Source organism: Zootermopsis nevadensis, unplaced genomic scaffold, assembly GCF_977971745.1.
Source record: "Zootermopsis nevadensis isolate Lab colony 2312 unplaced genomic scaffold, Znev_1.0 Znev_ptg000018l, whole genome shotgun sequence".
In the NCBI taxonomy this organism is placed as follows: domain Eukaryota; kingdom Metazoa; phylum Arthropoda; class Insecta; order Blattodea; family Termopsidae; genus Zootermopsis; species Zootermopsis nevadensis.
In genome coordinates, this window is record NW_028259150.1 from 5,599,419 (window position 1) to 5,625,261 (window position 25,843).

The 25,843-nt window shown below is 34.5% G+C and overlaps 1 protein-coding gene across 4 annotated transcripts; it reads left to right on the forward strand.

The window, feature by feature from the left end:
* The first annotated feature begins 27 nt into the window (after positions 1 to 27).
* Positions 28 to 23,637, forward strand: Cul2 (cullin 2). Of its 4 annotated transcripts, none has more exons than XM_022079400.2 (15): positions 28 to 152; positions 657 to 808; positions 888 to 1,088; positions 3,088 to 3,194; positions 3,954 to 4,135; positions 4,591 to 4,757; positions 5,301 to 5,532; positions 6,156 to 6,326; positions 7,555 to 7,770; positions 9,743 to 9,889; positions 10,632 to 10,709; positions 11,086 to 11,152; positions 11,239 to 11,438; positions 14,799 to 15,014; positions 15,857 to 23,637. In XM_022079400.2, the coding sequence occupies exons 1-15, from the start codon at positions 60 to 62 to the stop codon at positions 15,986 to 15,988; spliced, it is 2,361 nt and encodes a 786-aa protein (XP_021935092.1). In that variant the 5' UTR covers positions 28 to 59; the 3' UTR covers positions 15,989 to 23,637. The 4 variants fall into 4 exon arrangements, with proteins under 4 accessions (XP_021935092.1, XP_021935093.1, XP_021935095.1 ...); XM_022079401.2 differs by having other exon boundaries at positions 118 to 275; XM_022079403.2 differs by lacking the exon at positions 28 to 152 and adding an exon at positions 343 to 364.
* Positions 23,638 to 25,843: the final 2,206 nt, after the last annotated feature.

Sequence of the window (25,843 nt, forward strand, 5' to 3'; positions counted from 1 at the left end):
GTTTCCTATCACGTACAGGACGATCAGCTGACTTCTGTAGTTTTGATTAATATGGGTAGATGGAGGAACACATTTTCGCAATATGGAGCATGATCGAGGATTTCCGAACAAAACCGAGCGGTATAGATGCGAATAGAAAGTTAGTGAGTCAGGTGTGTGTGAGAAATGATGTGTCTTGCAATATGAGTTATATTTTTCTGTAAACTTGCCAGAGTATGTTGATTGTCATTGCTTCCGAACTACGCGGTGTTTATTGAAGTTTGTGTCTTATAAAGGTATTTGCGTTCCATGATGTGCGACTGCATGGTCTATATCTCTAGATTTTGTGATTGCGACAGACAAAAATAAAAAATAAGAAACAGTTGTAGGTTATCTTTCAGTTATATCACATATGAACTACGTTATATACGTTTACAAGATATCTTTAATATATTGGACCATCCAGTGTTTTTCTCTGTGCGAACTGTACTTTCGCATTGTTGACCTACAAGGTTAACTTACTGCTATTTATAGAGGAAAAGTGACAAATGAATTTTACAGGCAGTGAGAGACCATTCAACATATTTTGTATTATTTTTTCGTTTAGCTTCCAACTGTAATGACTTATGTGGTTTTTTGCATTAATATAATTGTAACATTTCTTTGCATATTTATAGGTGCATGTGCAAAGTGTTTGCTATAGATATACCATGTCTTTGAAGCCAAGGAGAGTAGATTTTAATGAGAAGTGGGTTGGACTTCAAGAAACTGTAAAAGGAGTTATAACACTTGGAAATGTTCCTAGAGAAACATGGAATGCATGCTTCAGGTAAGCACAACTTTAAGAGGTAATGAGGTTAAAATTGCTTGGTATTTGATGTTCTTCAGATTGTTATTTTTCCTTTCAGTGATGTGTACATCTTGTGTGTTGCATATCCGGAACCATATGCAGATAAACTGTATCTGGAAACAAAATACTTTCTTGATAACCATGTGAAAGCTCTCCTTGAGAAAGTCCGAGCAAATGGAGAAGCAAATCTTCTCAAATGTTACCATAAAGCATGGGTTGAATACAGTACAGGAATTGGGTATCTGCATCGTCTTTACCTGTAAGTATGTTTGTTAAGATTTTAATAATATTTGTTGGAATTAATAGTGAAGTTTGCAATGTATTATAAAGTAAGAAAGAAGTGTTTGTAAAGTTGCAGGAAAGTTTTCTAAGAAAAATATGAAGTTTTGTCATGGCATATGCATTGATCAAGCATTCTTAATTTTCATTCTGTGTTTTGTATGTGTGTGTGTGTGAGTGTGGAGGGAATGTTATAATCACTGGGAAACACTTATGTCAGTAGATACATCTCAGATTTATAGTGTATTTATGGAGTAAGTAAAGTAAAGTTTGTCCCGCTACGTGCCGTAAAGGTGAGTGCAGGTATAGCTCCTCTCTTTCGTGACCTCGGCACTAGATGGGGGTGAGTGGTTTGCATCACGCCCCGGCTGGCTTTACCCCCGGGAAAGGACCCCGGTACCCATTGTAGAGGAGGAAAAAAGTGTTAAGCAATATTATTCCCATGTTATCTTCTTGCGAAGGTAATAATGTCAAATTTATTATAGTTATATTTCTGATTGTATAGAAGTAAGTTTTGATATGTAAAAAGAGAAGCAACACTAACGTCCTTTGCTTTAAGCCCCAGAGCCGGTCTGGATGCAGAGTGGATGATGAAAGTCTTGTGTTTGATTGCTAACTGTTGCTGTAAAGTTCAGCAGCATATCTATTTGAGGCCATACAGTTTTTTACATGAGCTCTTATCATGTTCACTATTTCATGTTGTGTTGGTTCTTCAGTAGGAGAGGAGTGATGGTATACTTTGTTATAACTGATGTGTGGGAGAACTGAAGCTGGCTGTTGGTCAGTAAGTCATGAGAATCTCAGATGAGTAGGTAATGCATTTATTTGTCAGTACTCAAAATGATGAAATACTACAAGGGTTTGAAATAGACTGTTAATTTATTTAACTACTAAATATAATAAAAAGTGTCTGTCATGCTTGACTGTATAAGTGCTCTGTTTGAGTGATGCATAAAAAAATTAAATTAAAGTCCTGATGGTGGTGTCTTTGGCAGCAAGAAATTCAGATGAGGTCGTGATCAGGTCTGACAGAGTGTGTTTGGTGGAAGTCTGGAGCCAGGTTATACATTTTGTGTTGGTGCATTTGACAGGCATCTGGCTTCAGTTGCCATGAAGATGTTTTCACATTTTTACTTTAATTTACTTTATATAATATGTTGCACTTTCAGTGCAGTTTGCAAAGATAATGTTGCAATAAACTGTATTACTGTTTAACATAGAAAATGTTCATACCTGTCAACTTTGATGGATCATACTTTGCTAGTTTATATAATAAGTTGCAAGATTTGTAACATCTGAATGATGCTTGGTGCTCCATGGGTGAGATGAAAAGTCTCTAATAGGAGGACTTTTATATTTTATTCTGGTACTTCATTACATCACAGGTATATTCTTGTATTTATGTAATTTTGCAGCAACAATTCTAGGATGTGTGTTAGTCCAAAAACAAAATTATTTTGGTGACAGGTGAGACTAGATTTCTGTTAGTTCAGACTTCAGAACTCTGACCTGTGTGCAATTTGGAACAGAAGATATATAGACTGTTCATCCCCTTACATGTTTCATCATAGAACAAAATAGTGCAAGCTGCTGATTAGGTGTTGAACCATAGTAACCAAGCAGGTTTTCAAATCTCACATTTAGGAAATACCAGTTCAAACCCTATCTGGGTGCTGTTAACTTTGACAAAGGCTTTTCATGCTTTTCCTCAATTCCTCTATGGAAATCCCAGGAAAATGCCTTATAACAACTGTTGACCACATTCTCTTACATCCCTCCAAAAACATCATTCACAGCTATATTTCCAAGTATACATTTATCATCAGAAATCCTCAACAGCTGATACAGGGTTGTAAAACAGCTGGGTAATCAATCAGCATTTTGTGTGGTTAATAAAGTAAAAATATTAAATTGAAATTAATTGACAGCACGTGGAACATTTTCAAAGGTATATATTTGAACCATATGTGATGTTCCAGATACTTGAATCAGCAGCACATTAAGAAGCAGAAACTGTCTGATGCAGAAATAATGTATGGCAGCATTGGACCTGATGTTCAGGAGCAGATGGAGATTGGAGAATTAGGTTTGTGAAGTGAACAATTTTATTTATCCTTGTTACAGTGGCACTAGGTTTGATTCCTGGCAGGAGCAATATTTTCACCTTTGCCACTACTTCCAATCCAGCCTCAGACATAAGGGATATTATCCCCAGATTTAACTACACCTGACTTTTTCTTGTGGGATTATTTGAAGGATGTGGTGTACAGCACAAAGCCAGCAACACTTCAAGAGCTCCAGCAAGAAATTGAATGGTCTTACTCAGCCATTCCAACAGCACCTTCAGTGCTCACTTCATCAGTCAGCTGCTCACCACTGTCAACTGTGCCAAGAAACTAGCAGCTGTCATTTTGAACACCTGCACTAGATTTACTAATTTACTAAGTGCCAATGCTGATGTATGTAATGGTTTAGTTTAATCACGTCTTTATTTCATTCTCTGTGTGTATACATCTTTTTGGGACATCTGTATATGCTTCATGCTGTGGTATTAGGCAAAAGAATGATTTTTACTTTGAAGATGGCTGTCATCTGGGTTGTTGTACTGTGTATTATGGTAGACATATATTGATGTTTCAGAAGTGCTTGCAGCCTCCATCATCAGAGTTATTCCCCATTTGCTTGCAAAAGATGAGTTATGGATTTTACAGATTTATCAAGGGTTAAAGTAATTTATGTGCTTAAATTTAGGTTTATTTTTTCCGGTAATGTGGTAATGTTAGGCGTACAGTTGTGTCTTACTCTGGGAACTGCTGACATTGCCATATTGTTATTCCCAATATAGGGTTAGACATCTGGAAGAGGAACATGGTGGAACCACTAAAGGAGAATTTAGTTAATTTACTCTTGGAAGGAATCCACTATGATCGTCTAGGTGAAGCAAGCCCCAATATTACTGATATTATTCGAGGAGTAATAAACTCATTTGTCAGTGTTGAGAAGTACAAAAGAAAAGGAAAGCTGGAGGTAAGTTTAGTTTTTGGTTACCATTTATGAAAGACAGGAGTCCTTTTTCAAATGCAGTCTATGGACATCACAAGACCTTATTTTACTAGGTCATCTTGAAAACAGAAAATTTTTGAGTTTACGACATGTCTGTAGCGTACTTCTTGTTTCATATACTTACCAAGTAGCTATTTATTTTGCTTACTTACTGTAATTAAGTGTAACCCTCATACAAGTTCTGTGCAAGAGTACAGAGCCAGTTATGTTCATGTTCCACACTATAGTGGACTGCATTAATGGTGAGTACCTGTATTTTTTTATAAAGAAACACTGGTATTCTCTATGACATGAAGGTAGCTTGAGAGCTGAAAGAGGCACTAAGATTATGTTATTCAGCAAAATAGTAAATTGTGTTTGCGTTGAGGTTCAGCATCCAATATTTACTCATGTTAATTAATTTGTGTTAATTTTTGTAGCTGTATGAGGAAATATTTGAGACACCTTTCCTTCAAGCAAGTGGCGAGTACTACAAGCGAGAAGCTAGTAAATTGCTACAGGAGTGTAATGTAAGTCAGTACATGGAGCGAGTTATCCAACGACTAGAAGAAGAGACGTTTCGGAGCAACAAATTCCTACATTTTAGGTATTGTGGTGTTGTCTGGAGTTTAAAATCTTCATTTTGTTTATAAAAGAAATACTGCTATTTAATGAATCTGAAGGTAATGCAAGAATGATAAATTGTGGGCCTGTTACATGATGGAGTGCAGTGAAGATAAGTACAAATTATGTATTTCCAGTGAATATTTATAATAATAATAATGATATTGTTATCATCATCGTTGTTGTTACTGTTTCTGTGTAGCTACTTTTATTGATGATGATATTTCCTTGCCACATTAGATTTTAATTATCAGTACCAGTTTAAAATAACTTTTAAAGGAAATAGAAATTTTGACACATTTATGTAATGAATAGTAGCTGTATATTGTCTGAGTAGATGATTGTAATCACCACTTCGTCAGGTTTCCTGACCAAGAAGGGTGCCATTCACAAATTACATCATTGTTTTTCTTTTGACAGATTCATTTTCACTGCTGTGCCCTTTGCAATATTTTGATTTTTTCTTTCAGATGAGTAAATGCACTTGACATTGTAATGCTAAATTTAATTATCATTTTCCTTTTAGTTCATTTGTTAAAGTAAAGGCTCGCTGTGAACAACATATGGTGGCAGATCATTTGGCTTTCCTACATGGTGAATGTAAGTCAATGGTGCAAGAGGAAAGATGCAAAGATCTGTCTAATATGTACACATTGCTACGATCAATGAGAGATGGCATTGGTGTACTGATAACAGAGCTGTCTGAACATATAAGGGCACAAGGACTTGAAACTGTAAGAGGTCTTAAAGGAGACAATGTAAGTTAAGAAGTAAATGCACTAACTAACAAACACCTTTGTAAATATGAGAATGTATTTTGTTGAGTTCTTCCATGGAACCAGTAAGATCAATTATTTTTATTGTATATCTTTCATATGTGAGACAGTTGTGAATGGTGGAAAGTTTTTAGTGGTATTTTTGTCATTTTCAGTAGTAATAACAAGTTTTGTTCTATATGGGGCACAGAATTTTTTTAGTATTATTTGAAGAGATACAACTGGTTACATATATGTAGACATTATGACACTGTAATGTTTATTTTTATACATTATCACCACCTCTGTTGAGGCACTTTTCCCAGCTGGAAACCAGTGCATTGAATCCCTTTGCAAAGAAATCCTGGTCGGACATCTGTAACCATGTCGTCATTCACAAACCACTGTCTTGATAAATGCTGTTGAGGGGGCCCAAAGATGTGATATGGAAAGAAGTCATCATGAATTAATTTGGTGTGGTGTTACACTTCAGGGAGAGTAACATTATATGTCTGGGAGCTAGACATTTACATTTTAGAACAGGCTGATATGTAGTGAAGTTTCTTAGTGTGTATAATTTGCGTGTTAGATGTTGATTTCATAATATTGTATTACTGTTTCTTCAGGTTCATATTCAGTTTGTTGAAAATATGTTGGCTGTTCATAAGAAGTATAGGGAATTAATTCAAGAAGTTTTTAATGGAGATCAGAGCTTCATAGGTGCACTTGACAAGGCTTGTACTTTTGTTGTTAATCATCGACCCAACCCCAAAATGGTCTGCAGGTCTCCTGAAATGGTGGGTATGGAAAATGATAAAAACAAATACTATCTTTGTAGTGTAGTATTTTCTGTTTTGGTGTGCTTTTTATGAATTTAAAAACTTTTTGTGAAATGCAATACAAATTGTTGAGAATAGTTTTTCATTTACTGTATCTCATTGAATAATTCATGCACATTACTTTTCAAAATATTTGTGACCACAAACGTGTGTGTGTGATTTATAAATATTATGTTCATATCTAGTATTTTTTGAGTTACAGGGTTTGAAAATAGTTATTATATTTTGTTAAAATAAATAAAGCTTGATAAGTTGATGGGTACTTTTGGCTTATTTTTCTTTCTTAAAGACAGCTTTATGAGACCACCATGCTGTCTGTATGTTTCCTTTAAACTTTTGAAGCCTGTTACCAGTTTTCACAAAATTTGGCATGAACGTTGTGCTGTTGGAGGCCACCCCTCAACCTTGTCCTTTTAAATTTCCTGTAAAGTCAATAAAGCCAGTAACAGTTGTAAAGAACTGGTATTCAGAAATTAGTAAATTGCAGTAAGTAGATGGTTGTGTAAACTTGTCAGGTGGGCATAAACAAGCACCTCAAAAATGAAGCTTCAGATGATGTTTGTTGTTCGTTGTTTATTGCACATTTTCGTACAAGAAATCAGACCACAGAGAGCTTGTGCATGAGTTTTATTTTCCATGTGTATTCCCATTAACCCAAGTTTTTTATCTCAAAGAATTCATTGCAAATGTGTAAAGTCTGGTGACTGATCTGAAACTGTGGATGTTTGTAGAGATTTTGTTTTAATTTTTCTTTACATTGGCAACTTTCTGTCACAGGGGATTCATCATTGATCTTGAACTACTAATAGTAGGGAAGTGAGATTTGAAGCATTGAAGCTGCAGATGTACTCGTGAATGTGTCTGCTTTAGATTTTGCATTGCATTTATGGAATGAAAATTCATACTAGGTTTAGAGTGGTGCTGTGCATTGAATAAATTGCATTAACTTTTTCTGCAAGTGTATGGACTCAAATTTAAGCCAGCTGAGGTACATTTTTTAATATCATTATCTCCATGCTTTGAGGAATGTAAGCCGCTCAAATTGCCCCTCTAAGACAAGTAGATAGCAATGTATGAAAAGTTGTATATAAATAAATGGTATAGTGATCACTGAATGAAATGTTTTGATGTGTAAAATAAAAGGATCTTGAAGTTTTTTGTAATTTATGTACATGTGCTTCTACAGCTTGCCAAATACTGCGATTCATTATTGAAGAAATCTTCTAAGGGTATATCTGAGAGTGAAATAGATGAAAAGCTAGCTCAAAGTATAACAATCTTCAAATACATTGATGATAAGGATGTATTCCAGAAGTTTTATGCCCGTATGTTGGCTAAGAGACTGATACACTCTCAGAGTCAATCCATGGATGCAGAGGAAGCCATGATAAATCGACTTAAGGTATGATCAATTAATAAAGTTTACACATTTCTCTTTGAATGAAGTAGCTTTATCAATTTTGGCTGTATTAATCTAAGGACTGTCTGCACACAAATGCATTCTCCATGTTCTCTTGTTTGTGTAAACTTTTGCAGATGTTTAAATTGTTTTCAGCTTTGGATATGCTTTGTTTCACCAGCCATGAATTCCTAGTAGCTTCATTTGTATCTGTTAAGATGATATTTAAATTTGCTCTTTGTAGAATTAAATGATGGATCACTACCAGACAGCGATTTTGATCTGGTTGAAAATAACTGGCAACAGTGAGAATCAGCAAGTAGTGATAACAGTATCACTGAGAATGTTTCAGTTATTATCAGAACACCTATTTACAAACCATATGCTAGTAACATGGGTTGTTTCAGTGATGGTGATTAGTTGATGATTGTGCAAATGTAAGTGGTACTAAATGTTTGCTGGATATTCCACTACACTTTATTCCTTAAATTTTTCAGGTATGTATGTACAATAACTTTGTCTGAAATTGTGCCTTGGCTTAACACGGATCAGACCTTCAATCTCTAACTTGTCTGATACCTGAAAGGCAAAACATCTGTTCTTACATATTGCTGGTATTATGCAGAATTAGTTTCTGCCTATCTGGACCACAGAAATCATTTACTCAAAGGGTGATGGGTAGGGCCTTTGTATGTGGTGGTCAGGTATTTTGCTATTTTAAGTGTTTTTATTACCAAATTCTATGCTGTGTACTGAGTTCTTCTATTCATCTGGTGTTAAACATGGTATTGCCACCACCTCTGCACTAACTCCTGAGGCACTATGCAGTCTTAGCAGGTATGCATTCAAACCATCCAGGCATTATTGAGATTCTAAATCAAGTTTCCCACCTTCACAAGGCAGGGAAATCCATTATATTTTGCTGGTTATCAGTCTGTGCAAGCTGGTGGCTGCTGAAGCAGTCACTTTGCATGGACTTATGGCATTTGGTTTAGCTCTTGGTAGTGATCTTCCTGCCTTTGTCCATTATGCTGTTTTATCCTAATGATGATGAGGTGAATGGACCAATATGCAGGGCAACAAATTGTGAGTGGTGAAACCATCTGTGCTAATATGACATTCTTTCTCCATTTTTATCAGGAAGTCATGTTGGCACACTTTCAGATTGCTCACATATGCCATTTGATGTGCAGTGCAGTGTCTTATGTCAAGTGTGGTATATCACTTAATATGCTACATATAAAGGTGGAATGTCCATGTTATGATGAAGGCTAGAGTTTTAAATTTCCAAATTTCTTTGGGCCAACCAAATATGTCCTTTTTTTATTAGTTTTAGGATATGCCTGTGTGTAAGAATGTCATTTTACAGCCACGTTCATTATCTGGCCCACTACAACCAGATATATTGTTTTACTTCTGATCTACCACGTTTATAATTTATAGCTTTATAGTTTTGACTTACTGTCAGGATTTGAAATTGACTGACACCACACAGTGAGACACAGATTTTACTCCCCTTTTTTAACCAAGTTGTATACAGGTGCAAATAGTATTCAACACTGACATGCCTCTGATCCCACACACACATTATTTGCTATTGTATACTTAATTTTGCCAGCATTTCATGTAGTGGTTTTTCTCATATCTTGCATAATGTTTTGGTTTCAAAATGTACGTTTTTTGTTTGTTTCATAATACTCTGTAGAAAATTTGTCTCTGCTACTTGTGGTCTGCATAAAGATCATTATATAATTTATTAAGTGTAGCAGTTCTTAAAATCAGATTGTGTTTGTATAATATAAAGTTCTAGATAGATATAGTGACAGAATTTTACTTTTAATATTGTGGTCTCTGATGTAATATGTGATGAACAAATGAACTTCAGTAAAAGTATTTTGGGTGTATCAGATGGTAACAATTTGCTTTAGATAAATTTCTGTTTTTAAATAATTTTTGTGTTTGTTTCTCTGTTTAGCAAGCATGTGGATATGAGTTTACTAATAAACTGCACCGAATGTTTACTGACATGTCAGTGTCTTCTGATCTCAACAATAAGTTCAACAACTTTCTGAAATTGGACAATATAGATCTAGGAATCAGTTTCTGCATATATATCCTCCAGGTATGCATTTTAGCAGTACATGACAGTTTCCTAATATTTATACATTTGCACATTGCTTAAAATACCTGAGAAGTTCTGTATCTCTCAAGCATGACAATCATTAAATCTGTTTGATGATTTTAAAAGTAGAATTTAAGCAAATTCATAAGTGCTGGGCTTCTGAAAAATCTTCTTGTTCAGAAATCCATGTGCTTACTAGTTTGCAAAATGTGTTTTATTATAACAGACCTATTTCCCACATGGCTTCAGTTTGGTATGTGCCTCCCTTCTGACCATACAAACTACTATGTGCATTCTTTAAATAAAAAATAACATGGTCCTCTCTGGTATGTTTTGATAACATTTTTGCTGCTTGCCTTGCAGCATGTCTAATGATGTTCAGAATAATTTATTGTGATAGTTTTGTCTTTTACATAGAGAACTGTTGGCTGTCATAATTCTCAGAAATATGAATCAACTTTTGTATCCTTTAAATTTCCTATTTAACATATTAAGATAATTATTTGTGATGACGCCTAACATAACTCCTGACATGTATCAAGAAATAAATTAGCTGCAGGCTTTAAAATCTCACATGGTGCAAAACCTAGTTTTCAGCATTCCTGCTGGCTAGTGCATGAGCCATGGTAGCAGGAAGTTGATTTCCTGTTTTCATTGTGTTAATTTAGGTAATGATTGTGTTTATTGTCTCTGTAGTAGTAGATTGTGTAGTTGCGTTTGATATTCATATTTCCTTTTCAAGGCTGGAGCGTGGCCACTGGGACAGAATTTGTTAACTCCATTTACTGTACCACAGGAACTTGAAAAGTCTGTACAAATGGTAAGTGGACAAAAATTATTTAATATCATGCAATAGCATTCTACATTCATATTCACTTTAGGAAAGTGTTCTGTGGAAAAGGGGTTGATAAGTATGAAAATAAAATATTTTCTTCATAAGTGTTTAGTTCTCTCAGAGAAGAAGTTCATATCCAAAACAGACACTTCTTTTCCTTGGAGTTCCTTTCTTTCTCTTGGCACATAATAATATGCTGTAGGGAGAGGGAATATATGAACAAGAATAAAACTGACTTTGACTTTAGTTTCCTTGTCATAAAATCCACTAACATAAAATCTGTGGTGCCGCAGATATTGCAAGACATTAATCCATGTTTGTATGTTTAACCATAAATATGTTTTACTGATTTCTCTTACAGTTTGAGAATTTTTATCATAATCACTTTAATGGAAGAAAACTCACATGGTTGCACCATTTATGTCAAGGTATGAGAAACATGTAAGAAAATAACTTTTTATTTTCAAAATATTGTTACATAATATGAAGAAATTACTTGAATTTTGACTTACAGCTGAACTGAAACTTAGTTACCTGAAGAAGCCATACCAGATCACAATGCAGACGTTCCAGATGGCCATTCTACTTATGTTTGAGAAGACTGATTCTCTCACATGCAAGGAAGTACAAGAATCTCTCCAACTGAACTCAGAACAATTCGGCAAACATCTCACATCATTAATAGAATCAAAGATTCTGTTAAGTGACACAGAGGTAACTAATATGATTGTACTCCAGCAAGTCACAAGAATTTATTAATTAAATTAAACTTTTCGTTATCATGGATGGAAAGCTCCTTGTAACACCAATTTTGTATTCAGGTGAATATTGGGTAACACACAGCTGACTGACAAATATTTATTTACTATCATTAGAAGGGTTAAAGTGAAAGTGTAAAATTCAATGAAAACACATTAAATCTTGGAAAATTTTCTTGTCATAAACAGCATATTTGCTCATGTGTAAAATTAAATTATTGATATATGAATGTGTGTTATTCACAGGAATTGGTAGGATTTATTTGAGAATATATAAATGAACGTGTCAAATAAGTGATCCCTGGGGAGGCCAGGTGAGGGAAGATAGTAAAATAAAGTTTGGAATAGTGGCCACAGATATGGGAGGAGTGCCTGTGAGGACAGGGAAGAATGGATTTGACAAAAGACACTCGTGGAGACATCACTAGGTGATGGTGATGATGAATCTATCATTAGCACCCCTCTGTTCTCTGTAAAAGTAATAAATTGTTTATTTTTATTCAGTTATTTCATGACATTGTATCAGATACTGAGGTTATGCTGAAATGTTACAGTACTTAGCAGATGATAAATTGGGAGAGATACAGAATTGATTATTGTCTGTCTTAAGGTATTTCAGCATTAGTCTGGAGACAGTGAGTAAAACCATAACATATTCATTCACTGTGTACCTGGGATTCAAATCAGGTATCTCACAAATATGAGCCAGTGGCATTATCACTGTGCTGACTTGGCTGACTATGGAGTTGCCTTACATTTACAACCTAACCTGTTACCACTTTTAGATTTTATAACCATTCATTTCTAAGATATGTCTGTGTTAGTCTAAAATATCATTTATTGCTTTTGGAGAGTAGAACATGCGTGTTGTTGGGCCAGTCACATATCATGCATGAAGAATATAAGAAATCTGGGTTGAAAAATGTCACAGAAAGAGGTAGACTGAGTTATATTGTGCTTCTACTACATAAATAAAATATTTAACTTTCTGAGTGGGAAAAGGTCAGGAAGGTTGAAGGCCATAGCAACTGTAGGTCTCTCCTCCCCCTCAAATAAAAAAGTTGCCCACAGTTATGCATTAGTCTCTCATGAAAACTAGTGATTAAGTGATCTTTTTTGTGCAGTATACACCAAACCAAGCTGTTAACTTGCATCATACTTGATAGTCATTTATGGAAGATGTTCTCAGGTGAATCCAGATAAGGAAGTTGGAGTGGAGAGTTAGTACATCCATTCAACATTCCAGAGCTTTCTTAGGTTCCCATTTTTGTTAAGTGGGAGAGATTGTTTATTGTGATATGTTAGACTTTTCATAGGAAGAAGGAACTGCATCATTAGCATGGCTTATCTGATGTAATATAGTATTAATGTAGATGTTAGAGGGGTAGAGTGTTTATGCTATGTTGGCCTGGCTAACATAGTTAACATGAACACACTGCCCCTGGTATATTAGTAGTATAGTATTTCATTTATGTAGCCCAGGAATATTCTGTTTGACCTGTTAAATTTGGGCTTAGAGATGGAACAGCTGAAGAGATCACACTGCAGAAGATGAAAGAACATTTTCCAACTGATCTCTTCCCTTCACACTTTTAAACAAAATTTTGTATGCATTTTTCTTCTCCTCCATTCAGGCTACATCCCCCTGCCCATCTCATCCTCCTTGTCTTGATCCTTGTAATAATACTTGGTGAAAAGTTCAAATTATGAAGCTGCTCATTATGCCGTTTTCTCCAGCTCCTGTCACTTAATCCCAATTAAGTCCAAATTTTTTCCTCAGCACCCTCTATCTGTGTTTTTCCTATAAAGTGGGGGGCCATGTTTCATACCCATACAAAACAACAGGTAAAATGTTTATTGTTGCAATTGGGTGAGTCTATGTCTCTGTGGACCTGGGCCTCTTAACAGGTGCTTTGACCATTACCCAAATGATTTATGAATGAATATGGAGCAGCAGTCAAATGATATTGACAAGAAAACCGAAGGACTCTGAAAAATTGTCCCAGTGTCACTCTGTCCTCCACAAATTTTACGTGGACTGACTTGAGTGCAAACCCGAGCCTCTGCAGTAAGAAGCTGATTAATAACCACATGAGCTATGACATGGCCAGATAAAATTGTAGTTTCATTTATTTTATTCTTTACATTTTTGGGTAGCAGCTGGGAAGACAGACAATTTTTGAACTGCATGGTACCAAGCATTCTCTGAATTTAATCTGCTCATAAATACTTTTTAATGCAGTTTTGGTTTGTTACCATTATTCCCAAATATTTTAACATTGCTACATTTCCAAAGGATTTTATGAGCTACCTTTATAATGTGGTGGTTTTCTGCATTCAGATGATGTTGCATGAACATATTGCTTACTTATCTTTATATTTATTTGCTTCATGTTCTGGAGGTTTTGGGTTCAAATCTTGCCACAGAGATTATATATCCTGATTGATGTTTTTCTTGGATCTCCTCAGTCATTCTAGGCAAATGCTGGCATAATTCTTTAAGTTAATCCATGATTGCTTCTTTCCACATTCTTCCCAGTTTATTATTTTTAGTCATCTCTTCATGCGATCTTGAACTGCTGACAGTATTTTTCAAGATACCACAAATAAATAAACTGTTCATTTACTTGTTGACATATTTCCTTATTAGCATCTAACATATTTTGTGTTTTATGGCATTTATTTTTTACCACTAAATATCATCTGCATAGACCAGAAACAAGTGTATCTCATTGAATTCCAGTCCACTGTCATTTTCTTGGACCTTCCTAATTGTATAGTTCAAAGTAAAGTTGAAAAGCAGTAGTGATAAACTTTACTTTTAACTATACTATACTAAAGCTTCTCTTTGCTTCAGATGAATCTCAGTACAAAAAATATCAGAAAAATGTTTATCTTTTTAGACATTACAATAGTTTTTGTTTAAATGCTTTGTAATTACCTAATATAAGTAGTTTTATGGGCATACTAAATTCAGTGAGGTATTGCACATTTTGTCTAACTAAATCACAGGTCTTCTTGAAGTCTATAAATAACTGATATTAGAGCCTCTCTGATAAATTGAAAACCTTGATATTGGAAGAATTTTAGAAAAGACTGAGAGAGAATTACTGTATCATCAGTTAATATCAGAGTTCTTTTCTGTATGTAGATGTTCTTGGTCTTCTTCAAGTCTGAAATATTTCGTGAGGTACCAAGGTTTCGTCATAATATGAATTAAATGTTTATGTTGCGAGTATAGTAATGGATGCTGAATATTTGTTATTAAATAGCTGATGTTCCTCAGTTAAAATGATTCCGCCTTTTATTGTTCCAGTCACAGACTCCTGAAACAGTGTTGACATTGAACTTGGAATACAATAATAAACGAACGAAGTTCCGGATCACAGCCGCACTGCAGCGAGACAGTCCTCAAGAAGTAGAACAGACACTGTCTGCTGTGGATGAGGATAGGAAGTTATACTTGCAAGCAGCCATTGTCAGAGTAATGAAAAGCAGGAAAGTTCTGAGGCATAATGCACTCATTCAGGAGGTGTGTATGCATTTTCTTGGCTTTATTTTTGTTGTTGTTATTGTTGGGAAAAGAAACTTGAACTTAATAATGCCAGACTCAAGATTTGCAGTTATGTGATACGTTAAAATTAAAATTTCATTGCCAGGAGATGTACTAAATACATTATAATATAGTCCAGTAATGGCAGTATATTTAGTCAATTTAAAATTTATATATTTGTTATGAAGCAAATGTTATTTCATTACTGTATATACATGAGTAGAAGACAGTTGTTCTCAAAATTTGGACTTAATATTTGAAGGGTGATCTTGACAAGTGCCAAGTGTATGGCAGAGTTATTTATATGTTTTAAGCATTTTGTGAGTTGATTTTTAAGATGCAGTGTATGCTAGTAGTCATACCACACCATGCTGTATGCATAGCAAGCAAAGGAGGCAAATATATATCCAAGGTCAGAAAAAATGAGCTATCATTAGTTGGCCTGAAGTACCAATGAAGCTGTGAACCAAAATCTGCAATTCCTTATGAAGATGTATTACACTAAGGGTGGTGAAGATTGGAGTGTTGAAGACAGTGAATGTGAAAAAGAAGATGGGAGAAATGTGAAGGAGGTTTGGAAGTCATAAAGAAGAAAAGTTTCCAAATAAATGTAATGTATAATAAGTATTATCTTCCGCAGTTTTGTTTGTAGTAATTGTATGAAATTAATATATAAAACTGGCATTTCTGTGGAGTCATATTTCTTAGTTGGGGAGTCGTCATAGATTTCGAATTGTCTTCTATTCAGGTAAATACGGTATGTGCCATTTGTTAACTATCAAAAGGAAATAGATGATGAAAATTTACCATGTTGTTTTCAGGTACTAAGCCAGTCAAAAGTGACGTTTGCCCCATCCATCAGCATGATCAAGAAATGTATAGAGGCTTTAATTGACAAACAGTACATTGAGCGAACACCCAACTCTGCTGATGAATACAGCTATGTGGCGTAATGGAAAAGAGCTCACATGTAGACAAGGAACATGTTGCACAAGACTATAACAGTGGCCAATACTGTAATTTAGCTTCATTTCATCATAATTGCAGTCAGCACTGTGGCAGATGGCAGGGAGTGGGAGGAAGCCATGTAAAGTTTGCAAGAAAAACTTTGTTGGACATTGTTCATTCTGCACAAGATAGTAATATGCATGTTTGGAAGCATAACATTGATTCAGGTGGTGACTGTTGGTAATTGTAATGTAATGAGAGACTGATATTTTTCTGAAAGGTGACCTATCAACCTGGATATTTTTTTCTTTTGCCATATTGATAATAGTAAGTTTCATCAGTTTGTATCTTCTGTCATTCCAGTTCCTTACACCCAGATGTCCCAAATTATTTTAAAATGTTTTGTATCTTTTTTATTTTCAGGTTTCATTTCCTACTGTACATCTTTCCCCCTCCCTCCAACTTCTTCTATTTGTTCTGTCTCAAAGTACCCTTTTATAGGTGCAGAAATACATTTTCTTTCATTGTCCAAATTAATTTTTAAAAGAAACACAATTAGCTTGAAGTAAATGATGTTTTCTCCCAATTTGAACTCCAACAATGAGAATCATGCATTGTGAGAGACCATAATAATAATAATAATAATAATAATCATCACATTTTCTAAATTTAAATTTTGAATTTCACTCATCTCACATTTGGAGTTTATAGGGTATAACAAATGTATACATATAAATAAAAGAAGCAATAGCCTGGTTCATGGGAAATGAAAATATGGTATGCACTCAGTTTTATGAAGTCAGCATTACAGAAGTTATAATTCCTTAAAAAACTGTGTTTTGAATTTGGTACAGAAATTGTATTTTAACTCAGACAAAGCATTGAAATATGCAGACTTTGCTTAGTGTCAGTATATGTGTAAAGAAAGTAATAGTCTTCCTTAAATATTGTTGTTATGTGCCTGATGGTAATAAAATCAAAGTTTTACTGGGTTGAATTTTTGCATATTTGCGATAATTTGATAATCAGTTGTTAAGTAACCTTGTAGTTTTCAAGAATGTGAAATGGGGGGGCTAGAGTAGATAACTAAATAGATTATGGTGTTTTGGGTTGTGACACCATGTAGTCTTGTACATGGTTACCATTATTACAGAGTAATATTGGTAACTTCCAACAAGATAATGAAGGGAGTCACATTTTCACAACTGTGAAAAACTCATCTTATTAAAGGCAACAGGATAGCAGGAAAATTAAATTATATATCATCGTGTAACATTTTAATCCCCATTCTGTCTACTGGTAGCTGCATTCAGAATTCTTCATTAGTTCACAAGAATATACTAAATTTGTTTTCTTGCCTATGTATCCTAGACGTTTCACAAGTCTGAATTTTTAAATGAAAAATATTGCTAGTCTCTTTATTTTGTTATTCTTTTATGGTTATGTATTTTGTCTGCTGGACAGTGTTCAACGAAGTTATGTCATCCAGAAGCAAATCTGCAGTAATCTGTAAAGTTTAATGTTTTTCCTAAGTGCAACTGGAGACTTTAATAAATAAAATTTAAAAAAATTCAGGGATATTCTTTTGTTCTCATTTTTAAATAGATTTGTGGAAGTTGATAGTGAAACATTTTGCACTCATGCCTGTGTTAACATTTTTATATATTACTCTTCATTGAAAGTTGGTGGTGAGTAATTTGCCTTTACTGAGCTTTGTTGTGCTGTATAGTGTGAATGGTTTTTCCATGTAATAAGACAGCATGAGTGATATTGATTTTTGAAAAGCGGTTTACAGCAGTATTGTTAACTTCGGTGAGGCATAGAGACATCTTAAAGTATGTAGTCAACACATAATCTCATTTAACCAAAGAAATTTTAAATATTCTTTATGTATGTTCCCAACCACTGGCCCAAGGTCTTATTTGTGCTTCTTCACAAATACTATTGAAAACAGAAATACCAAAGATTTGAATTTGTGACTCTGATCATACTTATTTCATTGACACAAACTTATGAACAGTACATATCAATATGTTATAATAAATGAATAAGAGTATTTGTTGTTCCATAATGCTTTTCACAACTTCTGTCAGTTTTTGAATTTGGAAAAGTTTGTAACTGCAGGCACATTAAATTAAGTAGGAATTTTCTTGGGAGAAATGCATTGGGAAGGAAATGAGTGCTGCTATATTAATGCAACTGTGAAAGTTAAATCTATCCATTGTATTAGGTAATGCCCTGAAGAGGAATGTAACTGAACAAGATTTCCTTAAACATATAAACTCACCAGTTGATAAATTATATTTTGAAGCCAATATTTATTGAGGTGTGTTCATTCTGGGTTCTAACAATTTTTGCTGAAGTGGCTCGTGTGTTGTACTTACAAGTACCTTCCTTGTAAGGGTCCAATGATAATCCATGAAGTTGTAAGGAATACTATACCTACTGATGTAATGACAACCTAATTTTTTTTTTGAATCTGTATTGTTTAATCTTACATTGATAATCATAAATTTATTGCAGTGTAATTCTCACTTTTAAAATCATTAACCATAGCACTGAGCAACATTGTAGTTGATATAGCATGACTCACAACCAGTTAATCTGTATTACTATAGCCTCTCACAGATTTGGTGACAAATAACTTCTGCATATGGTACTTTCAGAATACTGTACTGCGTATTTGATTTTAGTTTCCTTATTCAGTAAACATGGCTCCTGTGTAAATGTAATAGCCAAATGAATATAATTTTTAACTCACTGGACTGTTCTTGAAAAGTCTTAAAATTTATGCCATTTACTAAACAGAATGATGATATATCCAGGTATTAACTCCATTGTGCAACATGAATGTTGGATACAGCCACTGTTAGTGTGATCTTGTTTGTGCTCGATGCAAGTAAAGGCAGAAGGATACGTGTCACCATAGGAAGTCGCAGGATGGAACATAAATGGTAGAAGGATTAAGGTTAAACCTAAACTCATTTTTTAATCACAACTAGTGTTTTACATGTTTTAAAAGAAACTTAGTTTTTTAATATTGAATTGTTGATAACATGTAGCAAATGTTTGAGATTAAATGACAGGCAGCTCTTGTACTGCAAGATACAGGAAAGAACATGACTCAAAATGCAACACAAAGTCATGTTTTCTTGTAGTAACTTTATAAGAAATTCTAAATTTATAGGGCACAATGTGTTGCAAGTTCCCATTTTCCATTTTTTCTGTTTTAAATTTATATTTCAGGTATAAGATCTAAATTTCAAAACAGATTTGAAATTGTTGTTGCTAATAGATTTTACAATGACAGTGGAATGAAATTTACACTAAATTTTTCAGCTGAATATTATCATGGTTTATTTGCCTGAATCTAATAGTTCAATTCCAATTTATTGAAAGAAAGGGACTTTAAAAGAATATGACAATTACAAGAGCAAGTGTAGTATTTAAGATTTATGTTATCAATGTATTGTAACACAAATTGTTGCGATTTGTTATTAATTTTATGAATTATAAAAGGTGAATTTATTAAGATCTAAAAGAATTTTAATTACCTTTGTAAATTATGTTCAAAACATTGTTTTTTGTCTGCCTTAAAAGTGAATATGGAATATGAAGACTCAAGTTTTAATCTAATTTGTTTGTAGAGTTGGCAAGATTGAATTTTCCAAAGGATTTATTTTTACAGTTGAAAAAATTATATGCAATCATTCAATTGAATTAAATTATGAATTCACACAGGGACTCAAATTTGAATTTCTGTAACTTATTTTATACTTATTTAGACATACATATAAATAGGTAGTTACTTAACTAACCACATGTACGTATTTTGCTGCCATTGTTATTTGAAACTATATAAGCATGAACTGAAACTCATAACTGGTCAGCCATGACAGCATCCCAAATTAAAAAAAACTTCATAACTTGTGCATATTTGAGCATGAAAAGAATTCTACCAATTTATACATCTCACATCTTTAAGCTTGTATAGTTTTTGGTACTTTGGTTGTTGTTGTTTTGTCTTTTTAAGATTTTGTTACAAGTAAATATTACAGAAGTTCAGATCTGGGATCTTGAATGTTGCAAGTGTGACATACAGTTTTCTTATCAAATGCTTCATTCTGCGTAACCATGGATTTGCTTGTTGTAAATATCCTGTATTCTCTGAGGCTGTGAACTGTATGAAGATATGGTCTTATATATCTGAAGTTCCTTCAGTTTTTGTCCACAGAAATTTTTATATTTTGCAGTTTACATACAATTTCTGGCCTTTTTAGGTTTGTAAATTAAAGGACTGTAGGAACAATGAGGACTGCCTTCATAATCAAGAATCAGTATGTTGTGTTTAGTAATAACAGCTGGAGTATTTTCTGTAACTAGATACAGCTAGATAGAATTCTGTTGTTAATGGCCATAAATGTTACTGAAAATGTGGGAAACTGATGGTCTCACAATAAGATTGTTCTGGGTTTGATCTCCAGTATGAAGTGCATGCAGATTTATATGATCAAAGACCAAAGTCTTTGCCTTGGTACCAATTTGATAAGCTAGGTTGGCCCAGAGCCATTCTGGATGTGGAGCTAACAGAAAAATTTCCCTCCCCCCCTACCTTGAATCAAACACCAATCATCCAGATTTTAGCTTAGATTTTAGTTACTATACAGGTTGAGCTACCCAGCTCTTGAACATTGAAAGAATCTTAGAATACAGTGTTTCAGCCATTGTGGTAAGTCTAGCAAAAGTGTGAAATGGTAAATGATGAAAACAGGAGTAGAATTTCAGTGTATTCCTGTTGTAGCTAAGCTGTTACAGTACCAGATTCAGTGGTCTTCCGACTTCCTCACATTTTCAGTGGATGTAAATGAACCCCACTTTTTCACGCACTCATGTGTTCAGGTATTGCCACTGTAATAGCTTTCATCCAAAGCACCATAAGGAATGTAAAATTTGTTTGATGGACACCACATTCAAGAATCTCTTCTCTTAATCATATAATTTTGTAACTTGTTGCTAAGAGATGAAGTGTAACATATAAAAATGTTCTGCTAAAATGAAGTGTTTTCTTGTGGCAAATTGTTTAAAATATCTGACCTCAAATTCAATAAAGTTGGGAAGAATTTTAAAAGTGATCACCATATACAACATTAATGAATATGGTGCTGTTTTATTTTCAGTTCTTTACAAAATATAGATTTCTAGTTAGTATTCACAGTGCTAGGTTTTTGAAATATATGTTCTGTTTGAGACTAGTCATTTTTAAAAGTTTCTTGATAAACATTTGATCATAACCTACTTATTGCTTTCTCATTGTATGGTGCAAAAAAGCTCACCACTGGACTCTATCCTGAGTTATCTGCATCCAGTTCGCTCTATCGATTCATATCTCCCTAAGGTTCATCTTAACATTATTCTCCCACCTATGCCTAGGTCTTTCCAACAGTTTTCTCACTTCGGGCCTCCCAACAAATACCTTGTTAACATCTCTCCCCTCCCACCTCATCCTCCTAGATTTGTCACCCTGAAAATATCAGGTGAGGAGTACAGGCTGTGAAGTTCATCATATGCAATTTTGGAAGCTTTATATAGGACAGGCAGCAGTGAGTTGAATTTGATGGTGCTGACGGGTGGAGTGGATGAGCGGGCTTTACTCCCATTGGACAGCAGCATGCTCTTCTGCTCCACCAATCAGCACCATCAAATCCAAATCAACTGACCTATATAAGGTTTCCAAAATGCTCTGCCACTCTGGGGTTACCATGACTGACTTTTTCCATGCTTTTCCTCAATTGTAAGACAATGCTATGGTATAATTCAAGAGGGGCATGACCCACCATCCCCAATCACAGAGGCCTTCAGTTGAACTGACCCCCCCAGCTATCCCACCCCCTATGGGTTCAAATAATGTTCTGTTTACCATTTCCAGCAATGTGTCTCGTATGCAGGAATGGTGTTACTTAGTGAGGGATGATGTCTCGTACTTGTTCAGAACTCCACCCTCGGTTAGCTTTTTGTTGGTGGTTGGTTGCAACCACTCTGCATTCACTCTGGAGATGACAGCTGCAGTATCTGACAAAACACTGGATAATTCTCAAGATAAAATGCAGCTGACCCCCAAAAGCGAACTTACACAAATGATACATTGTTACTGAAGTACTAACATTTTTGAACATATGTGAATTAGTTGAATTAGTGTTCAAGAACATTTTCTAATTTCATATAAAAGTAAATTTCTAAGACCAAAAGCTTTCATTCATTCTACAGCTAAAAAAATCCACATGTACTTCCAACTACTTACTTTTCTGTGGAAAAGAAAAATTGTAGAAACCTACAATTTTAAACTTCCCAACACAACCATCTTTAAAATAGGAAAATTCCAAGAAACCCTAACTTTGAAACTTCCCAGCATGGTCATCTTTAAGAAAGAAAAAAATCCAAGAAATTTTTACTTTGAAACTCCCAAAAAGAGCTATATTTAATCCCTTGGCTCAGAACCTGATCCCTCTGTGATAAAGCCTTAATGACTTATCCTAAACAATCTGCAGTTGGCTTCCTGTTGTACCTGGTTAGATCACTGGGATAGATCCAAATCAAGCATGTGTCCAGTTACATCTCGTGTGCCAGTTCATAACATAATGAGTTTATTATAGATAAAAAGGATAAATCAGTGGTAACAGCCCCAAATTTTTGGGCTTGCAGTCTGGTAGAAAGTTTGATTCCATTTGAGGACATGATAGTTTGTATACATTTTTATTCACTGCTGTAAGGTCCTGCATACCTCCATATGTTACTACACTTTACATGTCAGTGCAGATAAAACTTAATGGCAACATGAGTTTTATCGTGCAAGGTTTTACATCTCAAAAGTTGTCTTCACTGATCTTGCAGTTAAAAAAAATATAATTAGAAACCTGGAGTGAGCTGCAAGATGTAAGAATTGATACTGTTGGACTGTGCAAAACATGCACTTGGTAACCTTTACATATTGTGTTTAGTCAGGTGATGAATACATTAGTGTATCACAGAGTCTGGATTGAATATTAGGGCCAGCCTGGTAACAAGTTAACTAGCCTGCCCATCCCATGGCTCTGATTGGCCAGTTTCCTTAGCCTGACCCTTCTGACCATATATAAATCACCCACTCCTCACGTCAGTCCTGAAGAGCCAGTATATTCTTCCAAACGATGATAAATGGCCAAACTACATGGTGAATCAACCCAGAAAATGACCATCCATATTCACATTACTGAAAACCTCAATCATACATTTATTTTTTTGTTCATATCATGTCCTCCCATTTATATTCAAAGTAGTTGAACCATATACATCTGTATATTTGTCTGCAGGTTATAACATGTCGGTTGTCTTATTCTGTATATCACAGACATATACCAGTATGTGTTTACTTCTGATTACCATAAATAAGTTAAATATTGTTATTGTTATGGAAGATCAATATTTCGTATGAAAGAACCGATTGTATGCTATTTTCAGTGCCACTTTCAAGAATAGTGTGAATAATTTACAAAATACACCAAACTAGAAATGTGCATGTGTGTGTGTGTGTATTTATATTTCTAAAACTGTAGTGAAGACATTAATATGTTTTAATATTGTTCGCTTTTGTAATACATGTTTATTTAATGACCTTTAATGGAAATTTATTTATGAAATACCAGTCTAATTTATTTTCCTAACATTTGTTTATCAATTTTAAGAAGAGCAGAATGAAGTGGAATGAGACTAGAAGAAGGAGAAGAGAAAGAAGAAATGATGTGAATGATTTATTTATTGTGTTAAATAATTTGAGTAGTTTTAAATCAGAATGACGAAAAGAATGAACAGTTGTTTTAAGGTCTTATGATATTAATGTTATTTGTGAGTGAGTTTGACAGTTGTGGAGGAAATGTTGAGAAGGATGAAATGTGATATCATAGTTGAGTTTAATTATGATATTATTACTGTAAAACAAATTAAACTTTATCTTACTATTGCTTACCAAATATTTTTACTGAAAAACAAGGTTCTACATATAACCTTTCTTGTGTGTATGTATTATGCTTTTATGTCATGCTCTGTTTATTATCATTCATAAACATTGCCCAGTAAGTAGATTTATATTACTGCTTTCAGCTGGAACAAACAGTATGTGTTGTATGATGATACTGACAAGGGATATATGGGGAAGGATGCACCATTAAAACCTGTCCTACTTGCATATTAACCTCACTATTACATGATGCTTCTCAATTTTAAGATGAGGCTCTAATAACCAGGTCACTATGGTATAATTGCTACATCTTGTGTGGAGAAAATACCAATATCTAATTAAAGAAGCTAGTGCCATAGAAGAAGAAGAAGAAGAAGTGCATGGAAGTATAATCATTACATCCAGAGTGGAGGAAATGTCAATATACCTACATTTCGGTTAAGTTACTTTTAAGTTTGGTTTTCAAGTTTTGGCTTTATTTACTTAATGTATCGATAATCATAAGTATCATAGAAACCAATTATTGGATATTTCACAGTATTTTACAGATTAAATAATTCTATTTTACATTGGATATTTTGTGAAACTCTCAGTACAATCATTGCTTCAAATGAAGTGGTTTATGAAACTTTTAAGCTGAAGAAATATGAATCAATAAATAATAATTTTCTCATTGTTAATGATAGCTGTGCATTTTTATATGCAGGATTGAATTATAAATATATCATAAATTATGTGAAAAAGTAAAGCATCCTGCTACACGCCTTGTAGGTGCTTGGGGGAGATTGGAGGTATAGCTCCTACTCTTTCTTGACCTCAGCACCAGATGGGGGTGAGTGGTCAGCATCACACCCTGACCATGCTTTACCCCCGGGAAAGGACACCACTACCCATTGGACAGGAGGCTGGGTGGGCCCTAGAGCCGATCTGGACACAGGCTAGAGGAAATATCCTCTGTCCCGGTCGGGGATAAAACCCCAATCGCCCAGCTTGTAGCTAGTCACTATACTGACTGAGCTATCCCGGCTCATCCATAAATTATGTAAGTAAGAGAAATTTAATACTAGAGCAAACAATTTTGTATTCTAAATAGGATTTGAGGTTCTCACGGTGATGAGTACGAAGATGGCTGTCTTCTGGTTTGTAGTGCCAGGTAGTTGGGTAGAAGTTTACCAATGTTTCAGTGGTCCTTGCTGCCTCCAGTGTTAGGGTGGTAATTTTAAATTCTGTCTGATTTTTATACTATATAATTTGTCTAAGTTTCTAGAAGGCAGTACTTTATATCTTATATTTTAATGGGTGAGTAAGCCCCTCCTGCCATTTAGCTATGCCTCCACCTATGTATGACATTATTGCTTTTAAATTAAGTGCCATGGCACCACCCCAGCAGTCAGTAAAGCAACAGGGCACCCTGATTAAGTGCTGTTATGGTTTCTGAATCTGGTAGCTGCACAATCATAGGCTACTCAGACACTGGTATCATGGTTAAAGTCTCACTTAACATACATTTCTCCACACTTTATTTTGTTACCCTTTGCATTGGTTTGGTCCTTTAGCCAAAGAGTTAAAATGCATATGTAATAAAGGGAACACTGGTGCTAATTTGACAGTGATGCATATAATGGAGGGTATGTATGGTTGATAGTAACAGAAGATTAGGAATTATGACTTGGAGAATGAGAAAACCAAGGAAATGAAAGAGAAGAAGTAAATTAAAAATAATCTTCCTTCAGTCAGGGCAATAGGTACAGAAACTTATTGATTAGCATTTGCATCAGTGATATGAGGTAATTTATATGATGCATTAACTGTACAGATTACTGCATGGAATTGACAGCAGATAAAGGTGGCAGCAGTGGACCTATCAGTG

Excerpts from the sequence above, each read along its gene's own strand:
- Cul2 (XM_022079400.2), top strand. The coding sequence starts at position 60 with ATGGAGGAACACATTTTCGCAATATGGAGCATGATCGAGGATTTCCGA. Across the intron at positions 9,890-10,631 it reads TCTGCATATATATCCTCCAG|GCTGGAGCGTGGCCACTGGG; the intron begins GTATGCATTTTA and ends TTCCTTTTCAAG. Across the intron at positions 10,710-11,085 it reads TTGAAAAGTCTGTACAAATG|TTTGAGAATTTTTATCATAA; the intron begins GTAAGTGGACAA and ends TTTCTCTTACAG.